Source organism: Drosophila sulfurigaster, chromosome X (genome assembly GCF_023558435.1).
Source record: "Drosophila sulfurigaster albostrigata strain 15112-1811.04 chromosome X, ASM2355843v2, whole genome shotgun sequence".
In the NCBI taxonomy this organism is placed as follows: Eukaryota; Metazoa; Arthropoda; class Insecta; order Diptera; family Drosophilidae; genus Drosophila; species Drosophila sulfurigaster.
The window spans coordinates 12,686,788-12,705,114 of NC_084885.1; the positions used below are offsets into that span (position 1 = coordinate 12,686,788).

General features: G+C 35.6%; 1 protein-coding gene across 1 annotated transcript; it reads left to right on the forward strand.

Annotated features, from left to right (window-relative positions):
- The first annotated feature begins 15,803 nt into the window (after nt 1-15,803).
- Nucleotides 15,804-16,533, forward strand: LOC133848415 (uncharacterized). Its single transcript, XM_062283971.1, has 3 exons — nt 15,804-15,996; nt 16,065-16,148; nt 16,201-16,533. Exons 1-3 carry the CDS (start codon nt 15,980-15,982, stop codon nt 16,421-16,423), a joined length of 324 nt encoding a protein of 107 aa, XP_062139955.1. The 5' UTR covers nt 15,804-15,979; the 3' UTR covers nt 16,424-16,533.
- Nucleotides 16,534-18,327: the final 1,794 nt, after the last annotated feature.

Here is an 18,327-nt window from a genome sequence, read left to right on the forward strand (position 1 = left end):
ATTACCTTAAATATAAATTAGCTTTCAGTGAAATTCTTTCACATTTTTGAGCTAAATTCATAAAAATTTATTTATAAAATATCTATATATGTATATTTATTGCCGATGAATTCATTTTACATTTTTCTATTTAAGCTTAATAACTTTCTTAATTTAATTTGATTGTCATTCATTTATTTATGTTCTGAAATATATATTATTTATTTAAAGAAAATATAAGTTAATTACTTAAAACTAAATCGACGTTGTGATGGATTTTTGGAAAACGGATATTGGCAATCAAATAATTATAATACATTTATTTATTTGCTATAACAAAAGTTTGATTATTTCAATGAAAGTTATACCATTTATTTTTAGTTGAAATTCATTCAAACAAATTTTGTTTGTCATAAATATATAATAATAAATAAAATTTTGTTGCCACAAAAGTAATTTCAATTTTATTGAATTCATTTAAACTTAAAGACTTAAAAATTTTCTTGCACCAACAATTTTGTTAATTTACCTAAACTAATTTAAAATTAATTTGAACTTAATTTGTAGTAATTTTATTTGCTAAATACAATTTTGAAGTTGAATTAACATCAACTTGATTTGTATTTATTTTATCAAATCATTTAATGTAACTTTAATATAATTATGATAAATATTCGAAATATATCTTAATATGTGTTATGCAATCTAATGCATTTGATTTAACTTTAAATAACATTTTTATTTATTTATTATTACTTGTTTATTTTATAAATTATTTATTTTTTTTTATTTTATATTCTGTGTATTTATTATAATTGTAGCTTAGAATTGAATTCTGCATAAATTTGTTAAGATTTTTGTTGTTAATCTATATTTTAAATTAAGTATTCAAATCGATTCAATTGCATTGCGTTAAATGAATTTGTGAAATTCAATTTATAATTGTATATCATGAAACATGATTATAAAGATTTCTTTTAAGTTATTCCGCTGAAAGTAACACAGAATATAACGATACTTTTCCAGTGTTGCAAAGCGTCGCACACATTCAGCATGCTTTCCACAATTTACAGCTTCAATTCAGTTTTGTTGCTTTGCGCTGCGCTGCGTTGCGTCGGTTGCGTTGGCTACGATAAGATGCCGCCGTTGCTTTCCTGCTGCTGCCTGCCTTAATTTTCTTTCGGTTCCGTTTCACGCTGAACACACAGATAGAGACAATTGCTGGCACACTCACACACATACACATACATAGATATTTGCGTCTAATTGGTTTTGGTTGCGTTCGATTTGAAATTCGATTAAAAGCCGCGCGTCACGATTACCAAGTCCTGTTCCTATTCCCCGAGCCAATTACATTGCCAGTGTGTTGCGATAGACGTCGACAGACGGACAGACAGAGAGAGGGAAGGACAATGCGTCTTATGGAGCGCCGAAATGAGAAACAAGTCAAGCCAGGATTGTGGAAAATTGCGGATAGAACAACACACGAGACTCGACGAAGCATCCTTGCTGCTGCGTATCATCATCTTCTGACACAACAAGCTGCATTTTAAGGTTAATTGTCGTGCAGGATGCAGAAGCCAGCCGCGCATCTTTTGGGGCTAGCCGGCTATTAAGAGGACTTTGGGTGCCATCGTCAACGCCATCGCCATCGTCGTTGCCGGCAGCTCAATACCTGGCGCATTATTTCGATTTTATTGCAAGGACTACGGCCACTTGCGGTCATCCACGGCCGCATCGTTGCCGTAATCAATTGCGTGCGGCTATTTTGGGCACGCCATGGTCAGCAAACAGCAGCAACATCGAGAGCGAGGGCAACGAAAAGGTGGGAAAAGAGGAAGAGAGCGAACGAAGGACATTGTAATGACGATGACATCGTCGCAGCTTTGCAACAGCCAGGTGCCACCACCCGCTGCTGCGGCCTTTAATGAAACATTCAGCGATGCAAATTGCAATAAGCTGCCACAAAACAGCGACAACAGCGGACAACAAGAGCGGAACACAAGAAGAAACCAGAAACGAGACAGGAGAAAGGAGAAAGGAGAAAGGAGAAAGAAGACCGAGGAGCAACAGCTACAACAACATGAACGCAGTTAAGTGAAGTGAAATACACGAATACAGGTTTCCACAGGCTTCAAGGATAATGCGAAACAGCGTCAAGAACACTTGCGCCATGTCTGTGCAATTAAAGGAAATGCACATAAATATTGAGCACAAATATTGATAGGTAAATCAGGTTTATTCCATTAGTATTTATGGCATTTCGAGCAATGTTCTCTTGATCCCACTGATAACGCTTAAGAAGACTTCAACTTTTATTGCTTATACGATATCAATAATTTCAAGCAATTTTCCGGATTTTTTCTGTTAATACAAAATACTGAAATGCATAAAAAATAAGCATTAAATTTTAAAAAAGAATCTACGTTTGCAAAAACTAAGTTCAAAACAATCAAGTAACGTTAAAAATCAAGTAACTTTAACATTATAAGTTTTATTTAATATAGAAAACAATAATTTTGTACAACAAATTTTCAACTAATGGAAAAGATGTCGAAAATTTGCTGGCAGTCTTAATTGCTTAGGGTAATACTAATCTAATATAAATATATCAAATGTGTACGTAATATATTTTTAGTATTTTTGTGGTATATAATAATGAAGTATATTTTATAATTAATACCGCACTCGACATACATGCTTTAATTTATTGTAGTACTATATCAATATACCAAATATAGCTTTTCGTATATTTTTAATATTAGTAAATTATATTTGTATATTTTATAATTAATACCGCACTGCTTTGCTTTTATTCACAATAAGTAGCGGGTTTCCCACAGTCGAGCACACTCGACTATAGTTTTCCTCCTTGTTAACACAAACAAAGTACAACAACAACAAAGTATTCAGTAATTTGCATATGGATTATTATTATCTGATTAGTGTTTAATATAATAAGATTAAAATGTAAACTTGCATAAAAAAAAATATTAAACTGTTTTGCTAAGTATTATTATATTAAAATCCTTTATAGTTACACGTTAAAAGAAACATTTCAGTGCTGCAAATTTGCATTGAATTGATTGAAATGTATTTTATGGCAATAGTGAAGGAATGCTTTTGGATTTAATGATATGCCTTCATTTGGCAAGAGAATTCCCTTCTAATTAGTGTCGTAGAACTGCAATCAAAGTGAAACGCAGGTGAATGCATTCACGAATAGGAATATGAATGCTAGCAACTGCTAAACGACGCGTCGTCGTTCTCCTTGTGACAGACGTTTTAATTAAATTTATAAAAAGACAACATATGTGAAGCACACACAGATACTCCTTCTCTATCCCTCTCTCTCTCTCTCTCTGCCTTCCTCTCTCTCTCTCACACACATACACTTTTAGAGTGAGGTTGATGACAATGCAACGAGGTGACGGCGATTAAGCGGTAATAAATCAGCCAATGGCAATAGGTTGACGGCAACATGAAGGTGAAGTGTGAGCTCCTGCTGCTGCTGAACAAGATGACAGCGACGCGGAACGCTTTGGAATGGAACTCAGCGTAACGAAACGAAACGAAACGGAAACGATGCGATGCGTTGCGTTGCGTTGTTGCCGATGGCAAAAGTTGCACTCGCATAAATTAATCAATGGCGTTGCCGTTGCCCTTGTTGTTGCTGTTGCCGTTGCCGCTGCTCGTAATCGTAACAAATTGTTATTAATTTTCTTGCCATTTTTGCTCATAATTAAAATGGCATACATGTGTGTGTGTGTGTGTGCGTGTGTAAGTGTCGCTTAAACGATTGCAATTCAAAGCAATCAATGCGTAAGCAACGCCATAAACTGCGCAAGGGGAGCAAGCTCACAGCGCGTCGATGGCAACTTAATGCCGGAAATGTGTGTGCCACACACACACAGGTACACTCACACACACGTAAACTCACACACACACACGTTGTGGCATGTAATTAAGATCGATTATATGCCTCCCTGGGCTGCAGTCAAACTTGCTTAAATCATTTAGAGAGTGAGCTCTAAAAATAATAATAAACCCAAGGACAATCACAGATTTTTATTAACTGACTTCCTGTGATACACATCCAGACAGAGAGAAAGAGACAGCAAGGATATGTGAATGTATTTATAGCTATGTTATATAGTAGCAAGCTCTATGACAATGACAAGCGACAGCCTGAATGCCCTTGTTCTACTCGGCCGATCACAATTAATTATTTACAATTTATATACAATTTTAGTTACAGTTGAACTGGTTAAAGTTAGTTCACTTTTAAAATAGATATTTCATTAATAATGTACTTTTTATTTTAAATTGAAATTATTAAAGTTTTTTCAATTTAAAATTTGTATTTTATTACTTACATATTATTTACAATTTAAATAACTGTTGAACTGGTTACAGTTATTTTAATTGTAAATAGATATTTTATTAGGAATTTACATTTTATTAATCATTTTTCATACAAGTTTAGCTTGCCAGCTAAACTGCTTAAAGTTATTTATATTTCAACATGAATATTTCAATGAATAAGGTGGATTGGTTGCTTTTTGATTTATATTATGATGTTTTAGTTTTAACTTCCGCAACATTCAGAAATCAAGAACAAGAAAATAACAATGTGACTAGACTTTATTTTGTTGGTTAATCAAGTGGTGTTATTTAAAAGCAAAATAATATAAAAATATGATCAGACTTTGATTCCTTAAAAATGCTTATTTGATATTGTATAATAGAACTATTTGTAAATGTGACCAGATTTGCTTTATTTTCGTTAATCAAATGGTGCTCTACAAAGGCAAAAGCTGCTGTGAAACTCACACGGATTGGTTGTTTTATGATTTAAACTTTGATGTTTTCATGTTTTCTTCAGCAATACTTTGCCATAATCAGAAATCAAGAACCAAAGAGAGGGATTATAAAAATGTAACAATAAACCTGGTCTAAAAAGGTTAGCTATATTTAAAGTTAATGCTAACACTATTCCTAAAGCAATGAAAATTGTGTAGATATAAAAATGTCACCTGACTTCGATTCATTAAAAAATGTTTATTTTGTAAGTGTGAGAAAAACTTCAATTAATTATGTTTGTTAATCAAAATGTGTTATTTAAAAGCAGCGACAAAGTTAATGGCAAAACAATGAGCTCTTTTGCTTTGTTGTGGGTTAGAGTATAAACAATTGCTAGTTCTATGCGGCAGTTGCCACATGAGACTTGCCAGCTGCGCGTCTTTCTCTCACACACACACACACACACTATGTGATGTGTGTATTGGTGATTGTGGGGTGTGTGTGTGTGTGTGTGTGTGGCGGTTGCAAACGTAACGACCATCATTTGTTGCAAAATGATGTATAATTTAATACCCGCAAAGCCAACTCCCAAATGGCAGTTGGTTCGCTTTGTACGTACGTACGAATGTGTGTGTTTGTGTGTGTGTGTCGGTGTTGACCTCCAAAACAAGCCAAAGCCAAGCAAAGTCAACGCTGCTGCTGCTCCCACACTTATCCACACAGCAAACACACACACACACACAGAGAGAGAGAGAGAGAGAGAGCATACACTCCACAGCCACAAGCCCGCATCCGGCATCTCTGAGCCTGCTTCTTCTGATTTCTGCCTTCCGCCTTCGACTCGCATCTCCATCTCCTTCTCCATCTCCATGTGCTGCTCCAACTGTCGCCCTCGACTGCGCGCCATGGACCCGGCCACGGACCACTAACGCGTCCCCAATGGCCAGCCAACAAAAACGGAGCCATGTGAGCGCGAACAGCGAAGAGTGAACAGAGCAGAGCAGAGCAGTGCAGAGAGTGAGTGTATAAAAAAGCGTCGTAACATGAACAACAACAAAAAGCTAAAAAAAACAAAAAAAAACAACGAAAGAAAGAACTTGGAGTACTCGTGCATTTAGTAGGAAGCCGTCGACGTTGTCGCTCTTTGTTTGTCTGCCGCTGCCGCTGTCGCTGCCACTGCCACTGCCACACTGCGGGGTTTTAGCTGTAAGCGAGATAGAGAAAGAGAGAGTGAGAGTGAGTGAGAGAAAGAGAGAGCTAGGGCTTGTTGAGGGGGCACAAGCCCGGCGGTTGTTTAACTCGAGTGCTGCACATAATTCATGTGTCCACTTGCAATTTTTCGTAGCCTCTTGTTGTTGTTGCTGTTGCTGTTGTTGCTGCTGCTGTGGGGCGACATTGTTATGCTGGCCATGTTGTAAAAACGCCAAAAACAAAAGCGTTGCCCAAAAGCAAACGCAAAGCTCGTGCCTCAACATCCTCGACACCTCGCAGCTCACAACTCGCACCTTGCCGAGCGGCGGCGGCGGCGGCGTCGCGTCGAGAAACGTGGCACAAAACGTGCGAGTTTATATGCCACTATTAATGCGAGTGTGTGCGTGTGTTGTGTGCGTGTGTGTGTGTGTGTGCGAATGTCACACAAAATAGATTACTCAGTGTCGCGGCACTCTATCACATTTTGAAGCAGTGTCCGTAGTTGCTGCTGCTTCTTGCTCCACTTGCAAGGTGGATGGACAAAGGCAAAGCGAGACGCACGCATTGCGCCCCAAGATGCCGCACGTTGCATGCAACAAGACCAGCAACAGCAGCAGCAAATGATTCTCGTATTAGCGAAGTCGTGCATCGAAGATGCACTGACCAAAACAGAACAGAACAGAACAGACGAGCCAAGCTGTTGCCTCTGCATGCTGTGTGTGGCAGCCACGTGAGTCAGCGTTGCACCAATCCATGTGGCATGTGTCATGTGACGCTACACACGAATATCTCTCTCGTTTTTTCTTTCTTTTTTCACTTTAGTTAACTCTCAGCACAGCAATGCAACAATGCAAATAAAAGCTAAACTCGGTTCGAATTTTATTTAAAGTTGAAACTCAAAACCGAACGAAATCCGAAACGCAGCTTATGTAATTCCATTGAAGTTTTATACCCGCTACCCATAGGGTAGAAGGGTATTATAACTTTGTGCCGGCAGGAAATGTATGTAACAGGTTGAAGGAGGCATCTCCGACCCTATAAAGTATATATATTCTTGATCAGCGTCAACAGCCGAGACGATATAGCCATGTCCGTCTGTCCGTCTGTGTGTCTGTCCGTCCGTCCGTATGAAACACTGGATCTCAGAGACTATAAGAGATAGAGCTATAATTTTTTTTCGACAGCATTTGTTATGTTTGCACGCAGATCAAGTTTGTTTCAAATTTTTGCCACGCCCACTTCCGCCCCCGCAAATCAAAAAAATCAAATAACAAGCGTAATTGTAAAGCTAGAGTTACGAATTTTGGTATATACAATAACTACTATAGTAGTTATGATTCCTGAACATTTGGTTGCGATCAGATAAAAATTGTCGAAGTTATTAAAGAAATTCTTTTGTATGGGCAAAACCGCCTACTTATAGTACTGGGGGTCTTAGTTACTTTGTCTGACAATCTGGTATATTGTGCCGTCTATGGTATATTTTGAATGCGGTACTATATCGATATACCACATATACCATTTGGTATATTTTTTAGTATTTTTGTAGTATATTTGGTATATTTTGAGAAATATACCGCAAAATATATTGCTTTTATTCAAAATGGGTAGCGGGTATCTCACAGTCGAGTACACTCGACTGTAGCTTTATTACTTGTTTTTTATAAAAATGAGTTACTTAAATATTTCGATTCGAGAAATCAATATTTAGTTAACAAACATTACTTATTGTTGAAATTTTGAAGGAAATTTAAAAGATAAATTTTATAGCTATTGCATTATAAGTTATATAAGAACTTTATAATAATGTCATATTTAAATAAGTTATAAACGTTTTTTAATGGTAAAAAACATTTAAATAATCTATTTTGTAGTCGATCAAATCCGAAATAATAATAAAAGTTAAACGTATTTTCAAATCAATATAGGAAATTGTTGTTCTTCTACTTCTACTCGGAAAATTAAAACGAATCACAAAAGAAAAGCTACAAAAGAAATTCTTGATTAATAAAAAACTATCGTGTTGTAGTCAATAAGAAATCGCATGTGTGAAATTCGGTACTTTGGGTTTTATCTATCTTAAAGCCCGTGTATTAAAGCACGTCCTAAGTATTGCCAATATAATAATAAAAGGAGGATACTACAATTCTAGAACTGAAGCGCGTGATTTAAAGGATCGTCAAAGTGCCGACTTGAAGTCAGCCAATCAGCAATATACATATGTACAATGGATCACATCTTATTTCAAATAGCACAAACCGACAACATTAAATCATTATACTGGGCAAACTAAGAGATATAAATATGCTTGCATTAATCCGATTTAGGAAATTGGAAAGTTGCAATGCAGGCACCTGAAGTCGAGAATCCAATCCAATTCCAAATACAATTAATATTATAAAACAATAATCAATTGTTTATTTATTTTTTTGGTTTTTCTATTTCATCAGTTAATTAAGTACAATAAATTTGTTTCATCCGCTATATATATCGCTAATGAATGTTATTATGCAGACAATAAAATTGTGTAATTATAGTACAAGCGTATAGCTTAAACTTAAAGAATAGAAGAGTACAAATAAATATTTACTTTGTTTCTTATTATACGTTTAAAATTAGTAGTAAATTGAAATTTAGACGCTTTTATTAAAAGTATGCAAAAAGAGATGCTGTGGCTAGAGCTTTAAAACAATCGATGGTACTATCGATTCTATGAATGTTTCTTAAATTTGCTACCACTATCGATAGTTTTTATTATATCTGTGCATTGAGAACAACGTGTAAGTAAAATTGGTTTTGTGTGGCATTATTTTAATTTTATTAAATTTTTGATCACATGTAGGGAAGTTTACATTACCTTGTATTGGTATTTGAAAACATCGATGTTTACTTTCAAAAACATCAATGGTCCCAAACGTCGATTGTTTTCCAGTTCTAGCTGCGAAAATATCAAAGTCTGTTCACTGTATTATTTAGCTGAAAGTTTGTTTTTAATTATATTTCAAAATGATCGCGTTTATTAAAAAGATTTGAATTAACATACAAGTGCTCACATCACATTCGATGGTTACCCAACACTGGCACTAATCACGTGACACGTACTCAAACTATCAGTGCAACCCTGCGTCGGATTTAACGCAAACAAACAAACAACATGCATATTTACATGCAAGTGCATGTGTGGGTTGGTAAGGGGGACGGAATGAAAGAAAAAAAAGAGTAGAGTAAGATGATGGAATAGCTTAAATAAAACATAAGAGTTAACATATTTCCCCCAATGCGAATAATTTTCCAGCTGCTGGCAATTCGGTAATCTTTTGTCGTACTCATCGCTATGCAGCAGAGTTGCCCATCTACATAATTTAAGAGCTTCCTTTGCAATTGCTGCGCGACCCAACGACGTCCATGGGGCCGTAGTCGTGCTTGTATTTGTAGATGTAGTTGTAGTTGTAGTTCGTATTCGTTGTTGTCCAGTTGCCCGGAGTAGTCGGTGCCTGACAAACCGCCAAATGGACAAACGCGAACATAAATAAATTTCATTGCGAATGGCAACGCGTGTGTGTGTGTGTGTGTGGGTGGAGGAGGAGAAGGATGAAGATGAGAGGAAGGAGGAACTACCATCAAGGTTGGGACTTGCGACTCTGATTATACTCGCTTTCCCTTCGGCCAGGCACTATCGACTGTCAGCAGCGCGACGACCAAAACAGTTGAGTGACAGTAAAGTGCATTTTCACACATGTCACACAAGCGTACACAGCCCCACACTCCCCATCCCCCTTCCCCTTTAGACCATACACCACCAACACCATCACTTTGGCTCTGTGGGAAGCATAATTTATGGCTTGGCGTTTATGGCTTTATAGCATGCGTTTGTCCATCCTCGTGCACAGCCATCGTCTCGCTGTCTACTAATAGGCGTCTCCATTTGCAGCCAACAACACTTTCTCTCTACTCTTCAGCTACCATGTTAGCACCTCTTTCAACACCGCACCGCAACGCAACGAAAGGCAACGCACCGCAGCGCCAGGCCAATCAATAATATTTTTATATAGTGTCGCGCTTTGTCTAAAACTCTTGCTATAATATTTTCGACTGCTGACTTTTAAGCCATTATTCTTCTCTTCTCTCATCGCTTTTTTGTTTTTGTTGTTTTTTCTGCTCTTTTCTTTACTTCTTTTTTTTAGGACAATTTATGGCTCTCAACTCTGTGTGTGTGTGTGTGTGTGTGTGTGTGTGTGTGTGTGTGTGTGTGTTGTCCGTGACGTATGCACTTGCAAACCGGGATGAGTTCCACATGAGAAATTAAGCTGAGCTGAGCTTCGCTTCGCTTCGCTGAAAGATCTGCGCTGAAGGCAACGAGAGCTTATTACCTTTCAGCTAGCCTTTAACATAGATTCGTTCAAGTTATTATTTAAAGATTAGTTATAATTAAAATTAATACTAACTATTGGTAAAGCAATGGCAGCGAAGGCCTTCAGCTCGTTCAAGTTAATTCAATAGATTAATATTTACTTTATCAGCTTTGGAATCATATTTTGAAATTGAAATCAATCTTAGTTCAAATTTATTGACTATGAGTAATTACAGTTTATTTCTTGAATAATAATACATCAGCTCTTTCAATACCTAAATTGAATTAAGCTAATTATTTGAATAATATTCTATTAAGCGATAAAAACAGTTGCTATTTAATAAGATTCAAATATTTAAAAGTGAAATGTGAGTCGAAGGCCTCAGCAGTCAGCACTCATTTTTATTTTCTTTTAATACTTGATTTAATATAATGAATAAATAAAAGTAGAATGTGTCAATCCTTTGAGTGTGTGTAACTACAATTAGGCAGTGTCAAATACACTTTTGTAATATAATATATAGCCCCTTTTTATTCTTAATCCCTTATACTTTTGTGAAACGAAATCAGATGCTATTCTATAACAGTCCACTATAGATATACAAATTAGACTTGGTGTAAGTGTAACTACAATTAAACAATGTCATTTCTGGTTTATATATTTATTTACAATTTAAAAAAGGCATCCTTGATACGTATTTTAGTTCTTAAACATGATCAACATGATATACTTTTGTGAATTAGAAAGAGTTGCTGTTTGAATTTTATGTAACTAAATCTTTTCAGTGTCGATTACTTTTATTTATTTAGAATTAAGAATGACCTCTTTACAATTAATAATAATCTTTTTTAATCCTTAATTCATAGATCAAGATAAATTAATATACATTTGCGAAATTAAATCGGATGCTATTAAATAACAGTCAAATTTTACAATCGAAATGAGACTTTGCGTAAAAATGTTGTTTTAGTGTAACTAAAATTTTGGGTCATTGTCATTTCATATTTACAAATTTATTTATTAACAATGTCAATTAAGTCTTTCTTATATACAGATTTATTTATCAACAACAATACAAAAAACCAAAAAAAAATACATCGTTTTCTTACTACTGCCTTTTGGTCAAGATTTCCTTAAATCAAAATAAGTCTTGACAGTGTAAGTCAATCTTTTCTTGTTTATCAATGTACATATTTACAATTAACAATAAAACAAAATAACACATCAACATACTCAAAACTTATTATCAATAGTCACTTAAGTAAAGAATTTAGAAATTGAAAAATATCCAAGCCTTGAAAATTGCCAATTGAAGTGTAATTTCAAATAATACATCTTTTAGTTAACATATAAACGATAAGTGTCATTATTAAGTGCAAATTACAATGACAAATTAACAGATACTGAATGCTCTAATGATCGATAAATGAATAATAAATCAGCAATAAATACAAATTTGTGAATTTGTCGAACGTTGTGCTAAACAAATGAAAAGGAAGCGACAAAACGACTTGCTCACATGTGAGCCAAACACTTCGTATAACATGAATGATTGTGTGAAAAGTAGAGTTGGAAAATAAAAAAAAAAATGGAAAATCCTAAAAGAAAAAAAATCGTCAACAAACTGCCTTTGAAATTATACGAACAGTCAATTATCTAGTCAATCAGATGATAAATGGAACTTGCACACAGTTGACCTCTGCAGCCCCGCCGTTTAAATCCATTCAACAGAACAGAGAGAGAGGACAGAATCATCGGCAGCAAAGGGACAAAATGGAGACGAAAGTCTCGTCACATTAGGCGTTCGCCTTTCAATGCTGTTTGAGAACGGTTCAGCGCAGGGATTTTGCGATATGGGTTTCGATATATGCATGGCATGGATTTAGATTTGTATTTGTATTTTTATGTGGGGGTTCAAGTTTTTCATCTTCTTTTTGTGGTACGATGCTCGTTTACCCTTTTTAAGTGCCAAATTACCTTTGTGCCTGGGACGCAGCTCTCAAACTCCGGTGGAGTGTGTGGATGGAGGGGGGAGAGTTTGTCGGGAGGGAGCCACTGTTGCATCATTTGCTTGATTAATTGCTGAGCCGATGGCTGCTCTGGTCACGTGTCATGTGTCAGACTAATGCTAATGGCGACACACACACACACATATGAACTGTTTCTCCTCCTCCTCTTCCTACTTTGTATAGATCCTTTACAGACATGTGCATAGATTTTTGCGCTAAATTAATGTTGACATTTATAATAAATTTACAAATTGAAAATGAACATTTGCATTAAATGCGACTCGTTGGCGTCGCCTGTCAAACCTATGCAAAATTGAAAACTGTCAACCGGTGACACTTCCTCTCCCCTTCCGCTTTCACCCCAACAAACAGTTCCCTCTCCAAGCGAGCGACGGTGCCAAAAACATGGACCATAAAGGCTCATCGAACTGGAAAATTATTTGGTCATTATGTCAGTTTAGTGGGAGAGAGCGAATGAAGTGAACCAATCCAAAAACTGCCAGCACGCATTGTAAAATTAATTAAATTTCCAAATTGTTTCATCTGCTGTTGCTGTTACTCATTGCTGGTTGCTGGTTGGTGTCGGTGGCGTTGGCGTTGGCTGCTGATTCGCCACTGTCATTAAACATTTATGCATATTGCATTTTCAATTGCAATTTTGAACAATTCACAAGTGAAAATATATACAATCGAAATGAGATACGAACTAAGCTCTTTAAATCGATCATTTTCCACCAAATAAAATGTTGCCAAACAATTTCCTATTATATACATTTAGTATACATACATATATATAATATGTATTTATATTTATATATGTGTTTGTATGTTGGCAAGAGCTCGACAGTGTCCACGCTCGATTGGCCGGCGGCCAATGGCAACTTCCGCTTCCGTTCACAAATTTTCACAGCATTGACGACAATTGGCATGCAGCCGAGCCGACGACGACGACCGGCCACATCTGCCGCGCTCCTCCTCCTCCTCCTCCAGCTGCTGCTGCTGCTGTTGCTGATGAACTGAGCATGGAAATCTGCCATCTACAGTGGATCACAGCTTATTTTAACCAGCTCCAACCGACAACTTTAAGTCATTATACTGACCCAACTAAGGGCGATTTAATATAATAATGTGATTTAATATAAAACATATTATTTCATCAAGCGACTCACTTTTAATCCACATTGAAAAGCTGTCACCAAGAACTCTGGCCAAAGGTTGTAGAAATTCCGCTGGCTGGCAACGAAGGAAGTAAAATGTCTCCCAGAGCTAAGACACGTACTTACATAGATGCACATTACTTAGCCCCAAAATAGCTATACGGTTTTTATATTTGGGGATTGCATCCAGGTACTGCAAAATCCGTTGCCACGGCGAATAACGCGAATACGTGAGAGAATCCACATTATATCGTGATCTAAAGCTGCACTCTGTAGAAAAGCAGATTGGCAGACACTTGACAAGTTGATAAACCATCAAAGTAGACTAGAGAATAATCGATAGCACTATCGATGGTTGGGCACTGTCGAGGCACAATCGATAGCAGCCCAACTCAGCAATTAAGAAACAAACAAATGGATATGGATCGCTTTTTTTTTTAATTGTTATGTTTACATAAGTATTTTGATCTATAATGAATGTACGTAACACATAGTGCGTCAAGTACAGACAAGCTGGAGTGCGATTGCACCAGCACAGACTTTGAAAAAGATTCTGTACCAGAGTTCAACACTACTTTACATGGTCAGTTGATAAATGCCTTGATTGCGACCAAGAGTAGAAGATAAGCGGCAATACGCCAAAAATTTGAAAGTCAGCTGATATTATCGGCGACAATCGATGGCACTGTTATCGAATATCGATGGCGACCACTATCGATAGTTTACCGCCAGTTCAATACATCTCCAGTATAATGATTTAAAGTTGTCGATTAATGCTGATTGGAATAAACTGTGATCCACTGTACATTTGTATAGTATGCACACATGAAAAGTATCTCGAGGTTAGCCTCAAGCCGCTGCCGTTCGGCTTTTAGAGCGATCGCTTTGCGAGTGGGAGGGAGGCGTTGCGTGTCAATGCTTTCAGTGCATTACCAACGGCGGCGAGCAACACATTTCAATTTTCCACATGGGAAATGCTGCTCGCCGAACCAATTTATGATATCCGCTAAAGTGGCAAAAAACCAGGAGAAGAGCAGCAGACAAAAATTAGCGTTTCGCACAGCCCAGTTGGTCCGAACGGTGTGGGCGTGGCAGCCAAACGTTGACAGAGCATAATAAACCAACAAAAAACAACGGAATTAAACAGCAAGAGAAAGAACAACAGAAAAAGTATATGAAATTGGAAAATTGGCACTACGGATATCGGAAGTATATCAAAACATCGATGTATCGATATTTTTAAACAGCAAATATTATCAATTATATATTTTTTCAAAATCCAACAACCTTAATTGGCACTGGACGAAAACACAAAGGCTTGAATTAGGAATGAGCAAAAATAAGTAAACAGAACAGTATGCAACCCTGTTGGTTAATGCAGCCCTGCTCTACTGAAACGATATTGTTATTAGAATGATATTTAAATGCATTTCTAGCATTTATTCTCTCGCCTGTCAACCTGCATCGCATTTCGTAAGTGTAAAAAAATGTGGAATAATATTTATATCGCATGTCGGCATCCATTATGTTCGGCTCGTGTCGATGTGGCCACCTTTTCACATTCCTCCCTCTGACCAATCAGTGTTGGGTAAAAAAAAATCGAAAAAAAATTGGCATAAATAAGTTGCAAATAAAGCGGGGGGCGTATTGGTAATAATTTTAAAATTTATGTTTATTTACAATTACAGTTTATTTGCCTGCACACACACACACACACACATGCACGCACACTCGCACAGTCGGGCAAATAAACAAACAAACAAACAAACAGACAGACAGACAGACAGACAAACACAAACATATACAAGTGCCACGCCTTAGCTCTGCCCAAAAGGGCATTATTTTTTTATATTTTTTCTTCATTAACTTGATTACTCAAAGAAATTGCATTTAATTGAATTTCAGCATTTTTCAACACTACTTGCAAGCTATCGATACATTTTAAACGTAACTTTATTATCGATTAAGTTATAGATTATGCTAGTTTAATAACTCACTTTTTTAATGGTTTCTATTAATCAAATAGTCTTTAAGATACATAACAGCATAAAATAAATAACAGCATCCGATTGATTGACAGTGTTGTAAAGTACACAAGGTCGAAGCTTGCTTATTGACAGTTTTCTTCAGTATAGATTAATGCATACATTAAAAATGTAGCTTTATTATCTATTTAGTTATAGATTAAATAAAATTGGCTTGTTGAATGGCTCTTTTTCTAAATTCAACAGTTTTCAAACTGCAGCTGATCACTAAAAACTGGATACGATTGTTTGGCAGTGTTGTAAAGTGCACAAAGCTTTCAAGTTGTTTCCTCTCTAATTGTTTGACAATTCTCGTTGGTAAAGTTTTCATCTGATGAACACGTGAATTGAGCGACGCAAATTTAATCTTATTTAATTTTATTTAATTTGTTTGTGTTACTTTGCCGTGATTTTTAGGCTTCCTCTCACAAATAGTTTCTACTTTGCGAATTGAATTGAACAAAATGGATAATTTTTGCGGGTCAGTCACAATAAAATATAAAAATTATCAAAGAAAAAAAATATTTAAAATGACTTTTCAACACACAGATTTTGCGGCTTGCAATTGGATCCAGTGTCGATGCTTTGCAACTCATGTGATATTTATGACGATTTGAATAATTATCTTATAGAGTAAGTTATGTACTAAAAATTATTCTATTGGTATTTAATGCTCGTTGATTAGCTCGTCTATGGACAACTACTCTGACGTCGAAGACTCTTCTGATACGCTGACCGAAGTTGCCTTAGAATCTCTGGCTAACGGTGGATTTGTACCGTCCGACGATGATTTGGAAGTTGATGAAGACAATACTCAATTTAATATTCTCTTCAATATGTGCGTATTGGAAGCTCTTATGGTTATATTCGACCAGGAGGTATCAAATGATGATAACATGAACAATTAAACTTGAATGCGAAAATTTTTGATCATTTTCTCTTCTGTTTGCTGTCTTCTTGTGTGTGCGTGTCCTGGTTATACAAATGTTTATTAATTATATTTATAAACAAGCGGCAATTGCGCACCATTTGTGCGCTTTTATTTATTTATGCTATTAAACATTTCACGCGCTTGCACGCTGCAGAGGAGGACAACATTAATTCAGCTTTGCATTTAACAATTTTATTATTGAATTTTAATTAATTCAACAAATAACGAGCAAAAAAATGTCAAAAACAAATTCAACACTCACGCACACACATGCACATAAATATTACCAACACACACACACAAATTGTTCGCTGCACTTGACTACAAACATTTTTTTGGCAGACAACGAACTCGAACTCACACAACATAAATATGTAATGCACTATAAACAAAGCCGCTCATTGACAATTGGCCAATTGGCAGCTTTGGAGGGATGCATAACGTAAGCTTTTTGGCCGTTGTCAGTTTAACATATTTCCAGAATTTATCAAAATCAAATACATATAATACATATGCGAATCAATAGTTGTTATTAATGATGCAAAACAAAGCCTTAAAACAATATGTTTAGCTTTGATTGCAATTTTGCAATTACTAAATTTAAAACAAAAAAGAAATGGAGTTTAATTGTTGGTAAATACTTGAGTATTTATTTTGTTCATATTAATATTTATAATTGCACATTGCCATAGCATTTGTTTATTCAATCCTACAAATAATATTCTCAGGAATTTAATTGCTTGTAAATACTTAAACATATTATTTATTCATTATTTTTCTTCTTTAGTTAATTGACTAGCGAAAATATTGTGATTATCTCTACTTATTGTAAATACGTATAAATAGATATTTATTTATTATTTATTTATTTCATTTAATCTTGCGATTATCTTTAAACTTTTCTTTTTTTAAATATTCTCTGGAATTTAATTGCTTACTTTTTTGATTGATTGGATTATAATGTTGTGATTATCTTTACTCATATTTTGAAATTGTATTCTCTGGAATTTAATTGTAAATATGTAATTATACATATTGTTATTTATTTATTTTACATTGCAGTACTTTTTGAAATATACATTTTAAAAATTTTCCTGTAATTTAAATATACATTTTTATATATTTCGCTTATTCTCTAGTTGTCAAATATTTCGGTAATCGAAGTATTATAAGCCGCTTAAATTTGATTTTTTTCGGTTTATTGATTTAAAGCGTGTTTATGTTTTTTTTTCTTTGCAATAATTTAAGCAATTTGCAATGTGATTAATGAAGAATCATACGCATAAATTGTTGCTGCAGCCGAGCTATGAATATGCTTCACAAAGTGCTTTTTGTGGGCGGCCAAGCGGCTCGATACAATTGATATGCTTGCTGCTGGATGGGCTTTGCCACGCCCATAAATTGCCATTATTCTGTGTGGGCTGTGCTGTGCTGTGGAATTATAAAAAACAAAGACAAAAATCATAAAAAAAAATGAATGAACGTAAAGTGAGCGACGGCAGATGATGCAATATGTGTGTGAGTATGAGTGCGAATGCGAATGCGAGTGTGTGTGTGTGTGTGGGGAATGAAGAGCTGTAATTGATATTTGCTTTATGTGCGCACACAACGAAATTGAAACTGTAAACATATTTTAACATATGCTCAGATATTCGCAAATGTGTGTAAGTACATATTTACGTGTCTCTCTGGATGTGCATATATCTACATATACATACATACATATGTATATGTATGTATTTACTTTTATGACTGCTGTCCAACTGGAGCGCCTGCTGCGACTCAAGTATTTCGGAATCAATATATTAATTAGTGCAAAAGTGAAATAATGCGTTTTAAAAATAAAACAGGCAACAACAGCGTGCAAGCATTTTTGATTTC